General features: G+C 36.4%; 1 protein-coding gene and 1 long non-coding RNA gene across 2 annotated transcripts in view; both read left to right on the top strand.

The window, feature by feature from the left end:
• The first annotated feature begins 7 nt into the window (after window positions 1-7).
• LOC149030736 (uncharacterized) lies at window positions 8-8,693 on the top strand. The gene is made up of 2 exons (XR_016178450.1): window positions 8-152; window positions 2,697-8,693. It is a non-coding gene; the product is annotated as an uncharacterized LOC149030736 (long non-coding RNA).
• A 1,447-nt stretch (window positions 8,694-10,140) lies between these two features.
• The window catches only part of LOC107065878 (high mobility group protein DSP1), a 25,190-nt gene continuing 18,784 nt past the window's right edge, over window positions 10,141-16,546 (top strand). Inside the window, exon 1 of the mRNA XM_015319939.2 lies at window positions 10,141-15,442. Coding sequence (XP_015175425.1) covers window positions 14,801-15,442 — 642 coding nt within the window. The 5' untranslated portion in view covers window positions 10,141-14,800. The remainder of the gene's footprint in view (window positions 15,443-16,546) is intronic.

Raw genomic sequence — 16,546 nt, 5'->3', positions numbered from 1 at the left:
GGTTGTTTTTTCTTTTTAGATAAATTAATCTTTTTTTCTTCTCTCTCTCTCTTACTAGGTGTCTAGAAATAAACTTGAAAACTGAAAAAAATAAATTTCATAACAGTTAACTATACACTCTTGTGGGAACAATAATAGATGAAAGAGTTCTGGTTGGTTGCAACGCATTTTTAGTTTTTGGTTTATCGTAGACATTTTTTTTTTTATACAGGAAAGGAAAGAAATTTGTTTCTATTTTGTGTGTCACACTACTACTGTGTGTTTATTACGTTTTATGCGAAATCTTTGACACGGTTGTCTTTCTCTCTTTCTCTTTTTCTCTCATACTCGTAGTACAGTCGTGTTGCCGTGTTGTCCTCGCACAGTTCTCGTCTATTCTTACGCAACAGGTCGCGCGAATATAAATACAAACAGTTCGGATAAAAGTTGAAAGAGAGAGAGAGAGAGAGAGAGAGAGAGAGAGAAAGAGAAAGAAGACGAATTTTTTCACGTGCTTCTCCACCCCCTCCTCCTTCATCTCCTCCTCACCACCTTACCTAGACCTCCTCTTCTTCTTCTTACCAAATATATTTCGACTGAACAAAAAAAAAAACACCGAACAAGAAAGAGAGTAAAATATAAAAAGAAAAAAAATAACAGAGAAATAGAAAGATAGAAAGAGAGAAAGATAGAAAAGAAATCACCTTCAAGGCAGATCTTGTGTGTGTGTGTGTGCATTTATCTAGCAAAGGAAATGTCCCTGACGTTGAATGTACGTCTACTAAAACCTCTTTCTTTTTATTTATCTTGTGTGGATTTTTCTTTGTTTTTTTAGCTCTTTTGGGTTTTTTTCTTTTAGGTTATGTTTGTTGTTCTTTTTTTTTACCATTGATTTTCGTTTCTATTTTTGTTTTATTTTTATCCCTGATAGAAAGATATTTTCATTGAACTTTTATATCATAGGATTTATGTACAACATGTTATGTTGTATATATGTGTGTAGTATTAATTTGTTAGATGATTATATTGATCTGTTTAACACTAGATATACTACCATTTTCAGTATACCTATTTCTACCACACTAGTCAAAATGATTGATGTATACAAAAAAATGCTTTTTGAGGCTTCCAGTCTTGATTTACTCTTAAAAAATAACAAAAAATGTCTAACGATAATATTTTTAATAGATAAATGGATTTATAGATATTTTTAAATAACAAAACGCTTAATTATTTACAGAAATTAAATGTTACATGAAGTAGAAATTTTGAATTAAAATGGCCCGATCAGTCAAAATGATTGGTCTGGTATATCTAGTGTTAAATATGAAAATACAAAAGAAAAGACAAAATTTGACATACTTCAAAAATTAGGTAATATATGAATTTACAAAAGTCAAGCAGTTAAAGTATTATTGAAGTTGAAATTTAATCCGTAGATTCGATCCGATAGTACCAACACACAACACAACTAACAAAACATTTGTTTTCAAAGTCAGGAAGAGATAAGAGAACAGATAAATTACGAGCATTGTTGTAGAAACAAAGGGAGATTTTTTTCAAGATGGATCTAATTTCAATCTTATAATTTTAATTACTCGCCCGTCTCTTATGAATTCATATATAATCTTGTTATTTCCTAAAATTATTAGTTTTAGTATATAATATAATTTGATATACTTTCCCCTTTTCCCTCCAAAAACCACCTAGTCATTTCGGATAAAATTTAAGGTTTCCACGATTTAACTGAATTATACAAATTAATGCTGACATATATGCATACATATGTATGTAGATTTGATTTCATTCAAAAAGAATATTTCCCTCTCTTTCTCTTTCTTTCTCTCTTTCTCTCTTTCTCTCTTTCTCTCTTTCTCTCTTTCTCTTTCAATGCTTCTCTTTATTTTATATCTCACCAAATAAAGAAGACGAAATTAGGTTAGATCACGCAATATGTACATGTATGATGCATGTATAGATATATTCTTCACTGTATTTTATTATATCGTATATATATTTTTGTTTTACACAACTCTTCTCCGCCATTATGACTCAAACAGCATATCGAATTTGGAGGTTATTTTTCTACGAGATTTTCTTGTTTCTTTTTTTTTTTTTTTTCTTTCAAATACTTTTCTTTTATTCTTTTTTTCTTTCACACGTACAATATCAAGAAAGAATATAATAGTTCTCGGATGTGATATCATATTTTCCGTTACCTTGACAAAACGCGTAAGAGACGCGCGTGATTGCCACGAAGTACTTTTTTTCTTTCTCTTTCTTTTTTTTTTTTTTTTTGCAATTTCTCAGTGAAACGCATATATCGTATATATATATATATATATATGTTACTCGGGATTTTTTTTAATGCGATCTAATCGCCAATGAAGAAGTTTTCTCACGTTTAAGAGTACATTTCAACGACTATTGTTTCATTTTAAAACGAAAAGACGAATTAATTAAAATTAAAGATGGCTGCCGTTGATTAATGGCGGACGTTAATCATGGGCGCCAAAATCATTGATCATAGGAAGTTTTTTTTCTTACAAAAACAATTTTAATTAGTTCCAAAATTAATAATAATCATTATTATTATTTAATCATCGAATAAGAAATGTTTAAAGAAAAAGAAAATTATTTTAAATTAGCTGTAACACCATAGTATATCATTTTTTCTTACACATGTATGAAAAAGTTTAGTTTTTATGACATCCTAGAAGTGGAGAAAGAGACAAAAAAAAGAAAAAGGAAAAAAAAACAAAAGATACTCTTCGTGACGTTTTCCAATTATGATTCTCTTCGTGTCATCGTGGTAATTAAGTGGGTACTATTACTCTGATAGGATGTTGTAAGCCTTTTATAACGCCTTGACCGAGAACAGACGTTAGAAGGCCTAGACAATGCTATATTCGTTCCTTTTAAATTTTCCTTTTATGTCTTTGAGATAAAGAAAGAGAGGAGGAGGGATAAAGAAGAAAGGGAGAAAGAGAAAGAAAGATAGAAGTTGAGATAAATAGAGGGAAAGATTTATCCGGTGACAAAGTGCTTATTCATGGTACACGTGCCAACGATCCGTGTTTTAATGTTTCTTTCTTTATATGCAAAATTATTAACCCATTAATAGAGAAACGTTTCTTCATTTCCTTTTATTTTTCTTTTTTTTTCTTTGTGCAAATTTGTTTTTATTGCCATTAACAGGTCAGTAATGCAATTTAACTTCAATCGGTGATCTTTATTTGTTATTATTATTATTATTTAATTAATAATTAAGTTATTAATAATTAATTTCAACCCTCTTTCGCTAAAATAATAATAGTTTTTATCCATTGTTTTATAACAAATGATATAGGATACACTCGTAATAAACTTTATCAATTTTCTTTTGCGAAATTTATCACGATTTGGCAAACGTGAGGATTGTTTCAAATTACGAAATTGGTGCAAGTCCATTGTTTAAGAAAGAAAAATAGAAAATTGAGAAAGCAAATAATTTTCATTGATTACAAATTACAATATTAAAATTGTATTTGCTGAATTTTAGGTTAATAAGTTTGAAATGTTATCTTGGCACCATTTTGTTTTTTTTTTCTGGTAACAAATCATAACGATTTTAATATTCGTCAATGTTATTAAGATATTTTGATGAGAATTAATGTATGAAATAAATCAAGAAAAAAAAAATAAAGTACTGAAAAATGTGAAGAAATTCTTTAGTAGATTATTTCTTTTTTTTTTTGAATATGATAATAATAATAAAAAATACGTTTGTAATAAAAATAGGATACTAAATTCTATCGATTTCAAGTAGATGTGACAGCGCATACATATAATATTTCGGCAAACACCGCATAGGCAAATCGATACGTAGTACGTTCCATGTAGAAAACCGGTTCCCCGCTTATATATATATATAAGCTTAGTAAGTTAAAAAACAATGAGAGATACAAAAAGGAATCGCGCCAAGCGTAAATGTTGAAGCACATTAATTTATTATTTCTACCATCGACGGACTTGTAATTATTTTTTGTTTTTGTTTTTTTGTGCTTCCATTTTTTATTTTCATTACTTCTCATACACCTAACCTCACTTTTTTAATTAATTTGTTTTTAATATTGTTCATTTATATTATAACATTATGCATAACGTTTTTTTTTTACACTTTGTTTATGTGGGATTGTTGTTTTGGGTTTTTTTGTTACATTTAATAACAAAATTGAATTATTTGTTTGATTAACAATCAATGAAAATGAATAAACAAAATCAAGATATTCAATGAAGTTGTTTTTAAGAAATGGAATAAATTTGAACGAGTTATTTTCAACTAATTACAATTTACGAGAAATCTTAAATCGAATGAAATCTTTGAAATTCTAAACTAAGGATTTGAACACTTTGAGATAAGAAATTTTGTTTAAAATGGTGAGAGATTTTTCTCGTTTTCATTTCTTACGCGTTGAACTTTTGTTCTGTTATCTTTTTACGGATTAAACATAATCTATAGATGAATATTTTTAAATTATTTTTTTTTTTAGAATAAAAATGTAAAATACGATTCGTGTAAATAAGCAACTGCTTACAAAATTATGATTAATATTATTAATAATAATAATTGTAAAGAATTAATAAGATTTGAAAGATTCGCGTGTACGTCCTTTTCAAAGGACTTACGGTTAAAAATATTTATATATATATATATAAATGTATAAATCATTTTTTGTGTTGCAAATTAGTTACAAATGCCTAATACTTTCCTTTTTCGTAGATTAGTATTTCACGTTATGAACGGTAGTGGGTTAAAGTACGCCATTAATTAGAAAGAGAGAAAACCATACGCCATAATGAACTTTACATTTAATGAGTTAAATATCCTTTCCTAACATGAAATTCGATATTTATATGACAAAATTCTAAATAATATTATCTCATATCGTTCTAATACATGACATTTATATATATATTTCAAAATCTATAGGAGATTTAATTGAAAAGTTTCGAGACCCATGTCGATAGATGACCCATGTGAAAAGAAGTGAGAGTTTAGATTAAAAAAAAAACAAAATAATAAATAAATAAATAAATTGTTTTTATACTTGTAGGATCAAAACTTTTCAACCCACCCACACGTATTCGTCAAGAAAGATGAACGATGGTTTTTTTTTTTTTTGTTTTATTTTTAACGACAATATTAAAATTTGAAATATTCAGTTAATTTTATACACTAAATTTAGAAATATATTACAAAATTTTCATATAAAATACGAAAGTTACAATGTTTGAATATTTTTAAAATGGTGCACAATACAAGGCAGATATTTCATATACAAAGAGGGTGAGTTGAAAAATTTGAAGCTTATTCTTTTCTAAAACAAAAAAAAAACAAAAAGTTTTGGTACCACGTTGAAAAATAAAAGTGAAAGTTTGATCTGGAAAAAAACAAAAAAATACAAAAGAAAGAACAAAAATGATTTCTATGTTGGTTAATCGAAACTTTTCAATCCCACCCACGTATACACACACATATACACACTAACATGATGTTGTTGTAATATATAAATGTAGGAATAATAACGTTAATTAGAAGAAGAGAAATAGATTTTTTATTGAATATTCAGAGAGTTCGGTTAGTTTGTTGGTCGGTAGGTTTATTGGTTGGTTGGTTTGTTGGTTGGGTTCAGTTGGGTTGGGTTGGGTTGGGTTCGTTGGTTGGGTTGGTTGGTTGGTTGGTTGGTTGGTTGGTTGGTTAGTTCGAAGGAACGCGAGTTTAAAGATAAAATGAAATTAAGCAAAGCGATGCCAAAGTTTTTTTATATACATATATATATATATAACAAGGTTTTTCTATATTTATATATATATATATATATATATAAAATCCTACTTGTCGAGAGTTATATTACACTTCGTAAAGATTTCTCGATTTACCGTGCATATCCTCTTTTATTCCAACCTTTTATATCTCCACGTTTTTCTTAAAGCTTTACTATGTGCTTCGTTTTATGTACTTGTACATACATACATAGATACATATGCTTTCAATTTCAAGGTCCAACAAAGTACTCCAATAGTATTTCACCACCCTATATTTATATGATACTTCTATCATATATTTTCAAAACATTTCGACAATTCGAGCTGATTTAAAATCAATCTAATTACAAGGAAGCTATCTTTAAAACGTTCATTATAATTTCGGAATTTATTTTTTGTTCTAAATACGGTACATTTTCGAATGGGAACCATTGTCCAAATTTTTTTTATTTCCTAAAAATAATTTTTATAATTTTAAATTTTTATTTCTTATAAAAGCATTCCTCGAAATAAAAAAATTCAGGGTAGCGAAAGGAAGAGTTGATTGAAAAGTTTTGAGTTACAATAAAAAAAATAAAATAATTTTTTATACATTTTTTTAGTTTTTTTTTTTTTTGAAAGAGAAGAAATGAGAAGCTCAAGAATATTTGATTATTTTTTTTTCTTTTTTTTTTACGGAGTTATACAATTTTATCGGCATAAATGGATTTAAGTAAAAAAAAACAAGATGGTGGTCGAATGCAACATTGTCGATGCTCGGACTGAGAAACTTTCTACACAGAAATTTTAATTATTTCCAATATCTTATTATTTTTCAATCATTGAATTGAGAGATTTCTAAACGGAAATTGTTTTCTTTTTTTTTAAATAAAAGAAAAAAGTTTAATCGAATAAAAAGTATTGTTTCTATGTTAGATTTAAAATATTTCAACTCACAGCCATGTATATTCGGAAAAAAGGTTATTCTCGGTTGCTTGGTTTGCTTTTTGTTAATTCTTTTTTTTTCTCCCGTTTACCGTTTTATATCGCAGAAGAACGGTATATTTTATCGTTCGATGCTTTATTTGTTAGTATCGTTTAATCATTAACTAACGTTTACAACACCGAAGAGACGTTTAACCTCTTGCATTTTGCACTTAATTGCTGACTACGCGGAATGTGTTTAAGTATTTTTCTATCTCTCTCTCTATCTATTTTGTTCTTTTTCTTTTTTTTTTAAATGTCTATAATTAATGTTCATGATTTTTTCTTTTTTTTTTTTACAAACATTGTTATGAACTATTTTGTAAAAGTAATCGTTGATAACCTTTCGTCCGCCATTAATTTCACGAAATATCAAATATCGACAAGTATTATAATTTTTACAAACAATTTTTTGATGTTTTACTAAAAATATTTAATGATTCTTATAATAAGATTCAATTACAAACTTGTTTTGTAAAAATATTGAACTATTACAGTTTGTATTTTCTTTTTTTTTTTTACTTCGTCGCCGGACGGAAGAGCAATTAACAGCAACACCCGACACGAATTCGTACAAAAACGTAGGGGGTCTTGTTTTTTTTTCTTTCTTTGCTATACTTTGTTCTTTCCTTTTTTTTTTATCGTAAATGATTATTTTCTTCTAAAAAAGAAAAAAAAATCCTTTTTTGTTTATTAATTTAACAAAGCGGTAAAATTCATCAAAAAAGTTGAAAACTCGGTGGATAAGTTTGTAGAAGCAAAAATAAATAACATACAGAGTTTTCCACTTATGAAAAAGTTTTTGTTCAAAAAACACGTTTGGAATTTATCAAACTTTAGTTAGAAATGTTACATTTGACAGAGAAAATCTGTTAAATTGAAAGTTCGTAGTTTTTGTTTTGTTTTTCTGGTTGTTCAACCATTAGTCGAAATTTTAAATATATTCATCATAATACAAGAGGGATAATAAAAAAGTCAGAAGTCAAATTCACGTATATATATACAGGGAGAGAGAGAGAAAGAGAGAGACAAATTTTCTCAAGGGTTCTTCTTAGTTTCATTCAACGAAATACACGCATTATATAAATAACACGAAAAATAAATTCAAAGCAGGAGAACATTTTCAAAACATACACACATAACACGAATACATAAAACGGTGTATTATTATTACATCAGGATTTTCGGGAAAGCATATCATAACAAATAATAGAAAAATACGATTATTTATTAGTATTTAGAATGTTTATTATGATTTCCTCGAAATCAAATTAAAGGAAAAAGATTATTGGGGGCTATAAAAATCTAAAATCTATTGTCAGTGTATCGGACACCGTTCAAAAGGAAATACCAATAAAACAGGTTTACATCATTGGAACCCTATTCTATTAATCTATCGATAAAATTAAATATTTAAACGTTCGATAGTTTTGAGATTATTCTCGAAACAAAGTATCTTGATTATCTTGTACGATTTGAATAAGGAAAAAAATTATTCACGTGTATATGTGTGTGTTAGTGTGTAAATATTGAAATGCATTAAAACTAACGCATCATATATTTTCCTATTTTAAAAGTATAAAAATACTTCGGAGAGAAAAACCCAATTTCTTCTTGCATCTGACTTCAGAGCACCGCTCATTCTCATTAAGTATTGGAATTAAAAATGTTAATGTATGATAATTTTTACTACATATTCGTTTGAGTAAACAGAGAGTCCACCTACGCAGGTGACTTATCGTTTTGCATCGAAAACGTTCATCGTTTCAATGAGATAAGCAAACTATGACTGCTGGATTGGTCGTTTTACATTTCAAATTAATCGAGATGTAGTATCGATTTGCTTGAATTTCTAACGGTTTTTACAAATTCGGGAGGAGTCGAGTGCGACGGCTATTTTTTTTTTTTTTTTTTTTTTTTTTTTTTTTTTTTAAGATAATGGATACTACCTTCAGTCGCGTAGAAAATTTAGTGTCGACGCGAAAGGGTTGATTTTCGTACGATCGTCGTATTTTCGGGATCGTGAATGTTCGACCGAGATCGGTTGGGTTCGTTCGAGATCGCTCCGATCCGTTTGAACGTACGACGCGGCTCGTTGGCGGCGCGGTGGCGGTGGCGGTGGCAGTGGCAGTGTTGGTATTGGTGGTAGGGTGGTGGTAGTGGTGGTGGTGGTGGCAACGGTGGTGGATATGCTGATGTGGTGGCAGTACCAGCGAGAGTCAGGAACATGAAACCCGGCTCCATACTAGCCCTTCCCCCCTCTTCCTCTTCTCGTTCCGTTTTCTTCTCATTTCTTCCTCCCCTCCGCATTTTCTCTCTCTTTCATAAACACATACACGCACGCGTACACACATGTCGATACACATATACGCTAACATCCGTACACAAGGTACACACATAGAAACAGAATGTTTCTACACGTACGTTCAGTCCCCATACCCTCCGCGATCCGCGCCCCTCCCGAACGTTCCTTCGTTCCTCGTTCGCTCCGCCGACCCCTTCTCATCCGTTCGTTCGTGGTTCGTTCGTTCGTTCGTTCGTTCGTCGTTCGTTAGGTTGCCAATGCTTGGCCCTGGGAATGCGCGGCTCGAACGTACCTCTCTCTTTCTCACTCTTTCTCTTTCCCCTCTCACTCTTTGGTCGTCTCTTTCCCTCATTCGTCTTATTGACCCGGACCCGGTTCTCTTCTCTCTCTCTTTCTCTTTCTTTCTCTTTCTTTCTCTTTCTTTCTCTTTCTTTCTCTTTCTCTTTCTCTTTCTCTTTCTCTTTCTCTTTCTCTTTCTCTTTCTCTTCGATTCGTCGCGTCACCTCCAACTCACCCACCTCGTGTCCAAGGGTTGGGTAGTAAAAGGAAGTTGTACGAATAATACGAAGTACAGGTCCTATCCAATCTATATGTATACATTTTCATTTTTCTTCCTTCCTCTTCCATTCTTCGCGTTATATACATAAACACGCGTCTATCTTTCTCTTTCTTTCTCTTTCTCTTTCTTTCCCTAGCAATTTGGAATATTCGGAGGGATGTTCGTCGAAGCGGCACCCATTCTCCCGTGAATTTCTTCGCGGTGAAATTAATATTCGCCTTTCGAGGCCACGATAAAATCGCAAGCGCCATGGAGAACGTATTATAGAAGTCGGGAGTAAAAGTAAGAGCCTAGAGGCAAATACGCGGTACAATGCGTCGATGCCTTCGAAAGTATAGATGAACATTGGCTACAAACATTATAGAATGTTTGTTCGTTGAAACACGGTAGAAAGTTGGAATTCATTTCCATCGTTGCTTTAAAAATAATACAAAATATGACAAAAAAAAATAAATAAAAATGAAAGAGTAAATAAAAATGTAAGAGAACGTGTATAGTTTGTGGTAGGCGGTCTTGTATATAGTAGGCAAATCGAAGAAAGTACGTTTTCATCTTCGTATAACCTCATTCATATGCCTTCCAATCCCCGAGATATGTATAAAGGAGCACTTAAAGTGTACAATTGATGAAGAAGCCGGATCGAGATGAAAATTTTATTTTGCCGAACAGGTTTTTTCTATATTGGAAGAAGGTCCGCTATTACTTGGCAGTTTTGCACGATATTCGCGCGCCACCACCATCCTGCGCTTTTCAGGGGTGAATGAAATTTAAAATTGCAAGGCGTTGCTGCTTAATTTATTCCATTTCATAGACCATCTGGTCTCTTTAGTCGAAAAGTTGTCGTAATTCACGACTTTAATGCCATTTTAACATATTTCATTTGAAACGCGCGTTACATACATATATACATACACACGTGCATTTTTCTAGAAGCAAATGAAACAAGCACAATTAATGATCACATATGACTTTCTAATTACTACTTTTAATTCCCCTAGGATATATTTTAGTGTTACTTTAATTGCCCTTTATTTTAAACTCTTCTTCTTCTTCTTCTTAATTGCGATCTATTATCGCATATTTTTTCTTCTAAGAATTTCTTCAAGATTTGGCATATCTTCTTTCTCTTATCTTTCACCCCATCTTTCTTTGTTGATGCAAAGTATACAGTTTTTTTTTAATGTAAATATATACATATATAGAAATAATGCACAATTTCTAGATGAAAAAGAACGTATCGTGAATAACAATCTACCGATTAGAATTTATCCTTTGCAATGGGCCAGGGACCGGTCACGAGGTTTTTACCCAACGTAACGTAACCCAAGCACGAAACAGAAATTCCTACAAGCCTTAAAACCAATTTCTTTTTATCGTACGTTATCTTAGAACAACAAAGTCAAATTGTTCGACTTTATTTTTTTTCATTCTGGACATCTTAAAAGTAAGACTGAACTAATAACGAGTTCCTTGTTATATATATTATTTCTTACGACAAAGCTCTCAACGAAGAAACGTTTCATGTATTATTCGAAAAGGATCGTTAGCTCGTAAATCATTCTTTTGAAAATTTTCTTCTCATACAATTACGGTCAGTTCGTCGAAATAATATTCGAAATCAAGCGAGAAATAGTATTATACGGTTTATCGGTTTCCCCTTAGTCTCTTCGTTCCCGTCGTTCGTTGTCATCGTCCTTCCAAGAGGAGGAGAGTCTAAAAGGACAAGGACCTCACTTCTCTTCTTTCTCTTGTTATCAAAGAAGCAAGTTTGAAATTTGTTCAGACCCATTTTGAAAAAAAGAAAGTTACCTAATAAACGTGATTTTAAGTAGAAATTCTGATGTTTCCATTTTCTAAGAGCTTTTTTTGTTTTTTACTCGATCATATGCAAAAATCTAAGAGGAAAAAAAAAAAGGTATCTTCCCGTTCAATGGCACGATGAACGAACGAACGAACGAATGAACAAACGATCATGCGGAAGACGGGCCCAACGTAGCCCGGAAGCGTGTAAATCGACCTTTAAGGTTCGTCGATCGGTAAGGCGGACACAACACTCGTCGAGTACAGAAGAGTGAGAGAAAAAGGGTGCGCGAAAAGCAGGAAGCGTCGATGTGGGGCAAATTCCAGTGACCGTAGCGGTGTAACGAAACTAAGAAGGGCAAAAAAGGTAGCTAGAGAAGAAGAAGAAGAAAAAGAAGAAGATGAAGAAAGAGCGTGGCGACAACTCAGTAGCGGCTGTCGTCTCTCGTTCTCTTTTATTCCTTCTCAACATACACACACATCCTCTCTTTCTTTCTTTTCTTTTGATCTTTCTTTCTATCTATCTTTCTCTTTTCCCTATCTCTTTGACTTTTTCTCTTTTTCTTTCTATCTCAGTCCCTCGCTCGGTTCGGTACTCTTTTCTCCGCCTAAAAGTTGACCTCGAGTTTCAAGGGTAGAGAAGGCAGTCATCCGCCCCTCTACGTTAGCAGAAGGGGGGGATCTACGAGCCATAACTCTCGTATTCTTCACGAAGGAAACGAACGAAAGAGAGGAGGCGACGTTGACTCGGCGTCGATGCCGGTAGTCTCCCGCCATCCCCACCGGCCAAATCAAGCGTCCCGATTGGCCAAAGCGTCCTGGCTCTCCTTTGTGAGGGAGCGGGTGAAAGCGTGGCTTGGCAACGTCGCGCAAGTTCAACGCTGCCCGCTAGAAAGAAGGCTAACCTCGTGTGAAAGCGAAAGAGAGAGATAGAGAGAGAAAGAGAGAAAGAGACGGATCGACGCGTATGACGAAGGGGAAGAAGTAGAAGGGAGGAAAGGAGAGAGAGAGAGAGAAAGAGAAAGGTAGAGAAAAGGAGAGAAAGGGAGGGAATAAGAGAGAGATGAAACGAGCGAACGTTCGACCGGGCCGGACCTCGTCAGGTTGTTCTCTTCCGTGTCCTCTGTGTGCGAAATCGAACACGCGAGCTTAATGCGACGATAGAAGCTATCCAAAAGATCTCTCTCTATCTTTTTCTTTCTTTCTTCAGAGTCACGCTCTCTTATCCATGCGAGCGGACCATTGGCAGCAGCGTGTTCCACGAGGAGCATTTACGACTGCTCAGTGGCCGCTATCGGTATCACGGCTCACGCCGTGGTCGAACGTCGCGCGCGCTTTTACGCACGACGTTGTCATCTTCGTTGTTTCTTCTTCTTTCATCTTCATCCTCGTTGTTGGTTGTTGTTGTTGTCCGTTGTGACGTTGTCGTTGTCGTCGTTGGTGCTGCTGTTGCTGTTGCTGCTGCGCGTAGGCGCACGAGAGAAAGATCGAAGGATTTCATTCGTTTAGGAGAGAGGGAAAGAGAAAGCGCGATCGTTGGGAGTCGGAAAAAGAGAGAGTAAAGGAGAATCGTGGGGAGGGTGGGCAATCGGGCGGGGGAAGAGGTTAAAGAAACAAAGAAAGAACTACGAAGCAAAAGTATGTTCGCGAAAGCTGATAGAACAATGGAGTTTGGATATAGTAACGAACATAGATGTGGTAATAGGAGTGTCGTCGTGGTCGTCGTTGTTGTTGGTAGCGGCGATTAGAAAAATTAACGAAATGCGCTTGGTTAGCGTTAGAAAGGAATAGAAAGAAATTAAAAAAAAAAGGAGAAGAGAGACGCTACGATGAACGTATCGTCGTCGTCGTCGTCGTCGTCGTCGCTACCACCGTCGCCGCGACCGCGGGCCGCGGCAGTCGTCGTTGTTGAGCCAGCGACGTTGAGGCAGATTCGGGCTAGAAGAGAAGGAACGAGAAAAGCCGAGTAAGACCCGAACGATCGACGTCGGGCAAGGCAGCGAGAAAAGAGAGAGAAAGAGAGGGTGATGGGGAGAGGGTGAGGAGGCACACGGGTGTCGTACCACCGTTCGCGATGGTGGTGGTGGGGGACTAGAAGAAAAAAGAAAGAGCTATAACGAGAGAAGGGGAGAAGAGAGAAAGAGAGAGCAAGCCTTCCCTGGTTCGCCGGCCGGCCGTCGTGTCTCCCCTACCACCCCTCAGCTAGTGCTCCCTTTTCGTCCCGCACGGCTGCTTCCAGCAGCATTGCCTTGGTGCTGGTACCGCCGCCACCGCCACCACCGTACCTAACCCACCACGGAGCTGTAGCCAACGAACGACGACGAACGGTCGAGCGTAGCGTCGAGTTGAGAGAACGTATATTCCAAGTGTACCGCGCGTGCCACGAAGCCTTTACTCCGTGCGTAGTAAAGCGCTCCGAAGCGTCGAGCGCGCGCGCGCCTAAACACCCGCGGTTACAATAAGAGAGCGCATTCATATACCTGGTGATACATCGCTTATATTGTGTGCTGTGTGCGCCAGGTGGACGACTAAAGAGAGAGAAATAAAGATAGAAATATAACTACCCAAGGGAGTGAACAAGACAATAAAGACAAGGAATAAAGAAGTACGCAACAATACAGTGTATTTGCATCAGTGATACAATCACGGAAGAAAAAGAAGGAAAGGTATATATAGATAGATATATATATATATATATGAGTTATATTTAAAGAAGAGAAAAATAGATAGGAAAGATAGAGAACGAAAGCGAGAACTAAAGCAAATAAAAAAAAAAAGGATTTAAGAGGAGGAAGAAAGTAGTCGCGCGTCGTTGTTGGGTATCTCGTCGAACGAAAGCGCGCGTCCACGACGTCGTCGACGCCGAAGCCAAATCCGAAAAGAAGGTGGAAAAAAAGGATAAGGACGACGACGAGGAGGAAAAGAACGAAGAGCCGGCTAGTAATACCGTACGGATGTGAGGGTGCGCGCGTGGACGAGGTACCTTCTCTCGCGAGAGAGCGCGAGCGTGCCCGGTCTCGCTCGCGCGCACGCGTGTGCGTGTGTGTGCGCGTCGTCGTGAGTAACCTCTCGTCGTCGCCACCGCCGTCGCCACCGCTGCCTCTGCTGCCGGTTGTACCCGTATCTTCCTTTCTCTCTCTCCCTCGTTGTCGTTGTCGTCCTCGTCGTCATCGTCGTAGTCATCGTACCCATCGACGTAGTCCTCCTCCTCATCGTAGTAGTAGTAGTCCTCTTCGTTGTTGGTGTACCGGCAGTCGTTGCTGGATAAACTACGAAGGTACGAAGAGGAGAAGGTGGAGGTAGTGGAGGTGGAGGTGGAGGAGGAGTGAAGGAGGTGGGGGTGGAGGACGTAACGTAGGAGCCGCGTACGTGTACGCGCGTACGAAATGTCGGAACACCACCGCGTAACCGGTGGCTGGGCTACGGCCAACCCTGGAAACCGCGAGGATGGATCTGGTGGTGCCCCTTGGTGGCCTTCTGGCATGAACGCCGTTTCTGCTGCAGAACAGCAAGCACAACAGCAGCAGCAAGCACAACAGCAACAACAAAACCTTCATCAGCATCTGCTGAATCAACAACAGCAGCTTAATCAACAACAGCAACAGCAAGCACAGCAGCAACAACAGCAACAGCAACACCATCAGCAACAGCAGCACCAACAACAACAGGACATAGTCAGGAGTACTGCGGCGGGGACACAGCAGCTTTTCTCCTACAAAATGGCATCCAGCTTTCAGAATCCGGCAACGACCGGTACGCAGTCGAGCCCGGTCTCGACGTCAACGCCTGTTGGCTCCTGCATGAGGGGTGGATACGACTTCAGACTAGGCAACGCTCCCGGATCGGGCGGCGGTGGCGTACCTGGCACTCCGTCCGCGCCACCGCCCGGCGTACAGTGGTGGTATACTACAGGCGGTGTTATGGACGCGGCCGCACAGAACAACCTCCATCAACAGTTGCAGTCGCAGCAGCAACAGCATCTATCCTCGATTACCACGCAAACATCTACACCCCCCGTCATGTCGCCGGTATGTTCGACGATCGCGTCTTCTTCTCTTCTCTTTTCTTCTTCTTTCTTCTTCTTCTTCAACGATCCGACTCTATCTATACATCTTCGTTTCACGCACGCTCTTTATCCCTCTTTCTTTCTTTCCTTTCTTCCTTTCTTCTTTCTTTCCTTCCCCTTCATCCTACTACCGTACTCTCTTCTTCACCCTGTATCTAATCAACTTCTCTTCTATCCGCCGCCCCTCTTATTTCCATCTTTTCATTCTTCTCTTTCTTCCTTCCATGTCTTTTTCTCGTTCATCATTAATATGTTTTTTGTGATAAAGAAATATTAAAGTTAAGGGGAGGTTTCGCGCGTGAGATCGATCGTTGCGAAAATACGCATAAAGCTGCCTCGCTCGCATGCTCTTTTAGTTCATTCGTTAGAGTTGTTGGTTCATTCGTTTGTTCTTGTTCATTCGCTCGCTTGTCGTTCGCTAGTAGTTGCTCGCTTGTCTCGATCGATAGCCTGTTTCTTGTAGCTTCACGACCGAAGCTTTTTTTCCTTCTCTCTCTCTCTCTTTCTCTTTTTTTTTGTGAGTTTCCCAACGCTGCTGTTATTTTATTACCATGCTTCCAAACTCCATATTGCTCTAAAAGTTCCTGTGCGTTTTACTTTATCCAATATTTTTCGTTAGTTTCGTTCGTTATTTCATCATTGGTTGTTTCATTCTAATAATTTTTTCCCACGATCGTATTTCCAACATCTTGGTGGGTGGATAAGATTATTTTTGTTTTTTTTTCTTCCTTTGTTCTCGACATATTTTTTTTATTTTGTTCATTTCATTATAAAACACCCGCTTTCGAGCAGCCAGCAAGTCGCGCGAGATTCCGATCGTAAAAAGGATCGTGAGGGAGGCTCTCTCGGTAGTTACTGTCGTCGTTGGGAAAACTGGTTTGTTTAGGCGCTATGGTGCTCTCCAGAGAGAAAGAGTTGCTGCTTGTTGAGAGGAGGAGAAGCTTGGTAACTAACACCACCACCATTACCACCACTACACCACCACCTTCTCCCCTTCTATCGATAGTATTTAATATTCAACACGTTCATCGTTAAACTTTTTAAACAATTGGGGAGTAATGTTTCG

The sequence above is a fragment of the Polistes dominula genome, unplaced genomic scaffold, assembly GCF_049000335.1.
Source record: "Polistes dominula isolate Pdom_NZ unplaced genomic scaffold, Pdom_raw_medaka contig_77, whole genome shotgun sequence".
In the NCBI taxonomy this organism is placed as follows: domain Eukaryota; kingdom Metazoa; phylum Arthropoda; class Insecta; order Hymenoptera; family Vespidae; genus Polistes; species Polistes dominula.
Note: the sequence above shows the minus strand (reverse complement) of the source record. Positions and strands in the feature narration are given on the sequence as shown.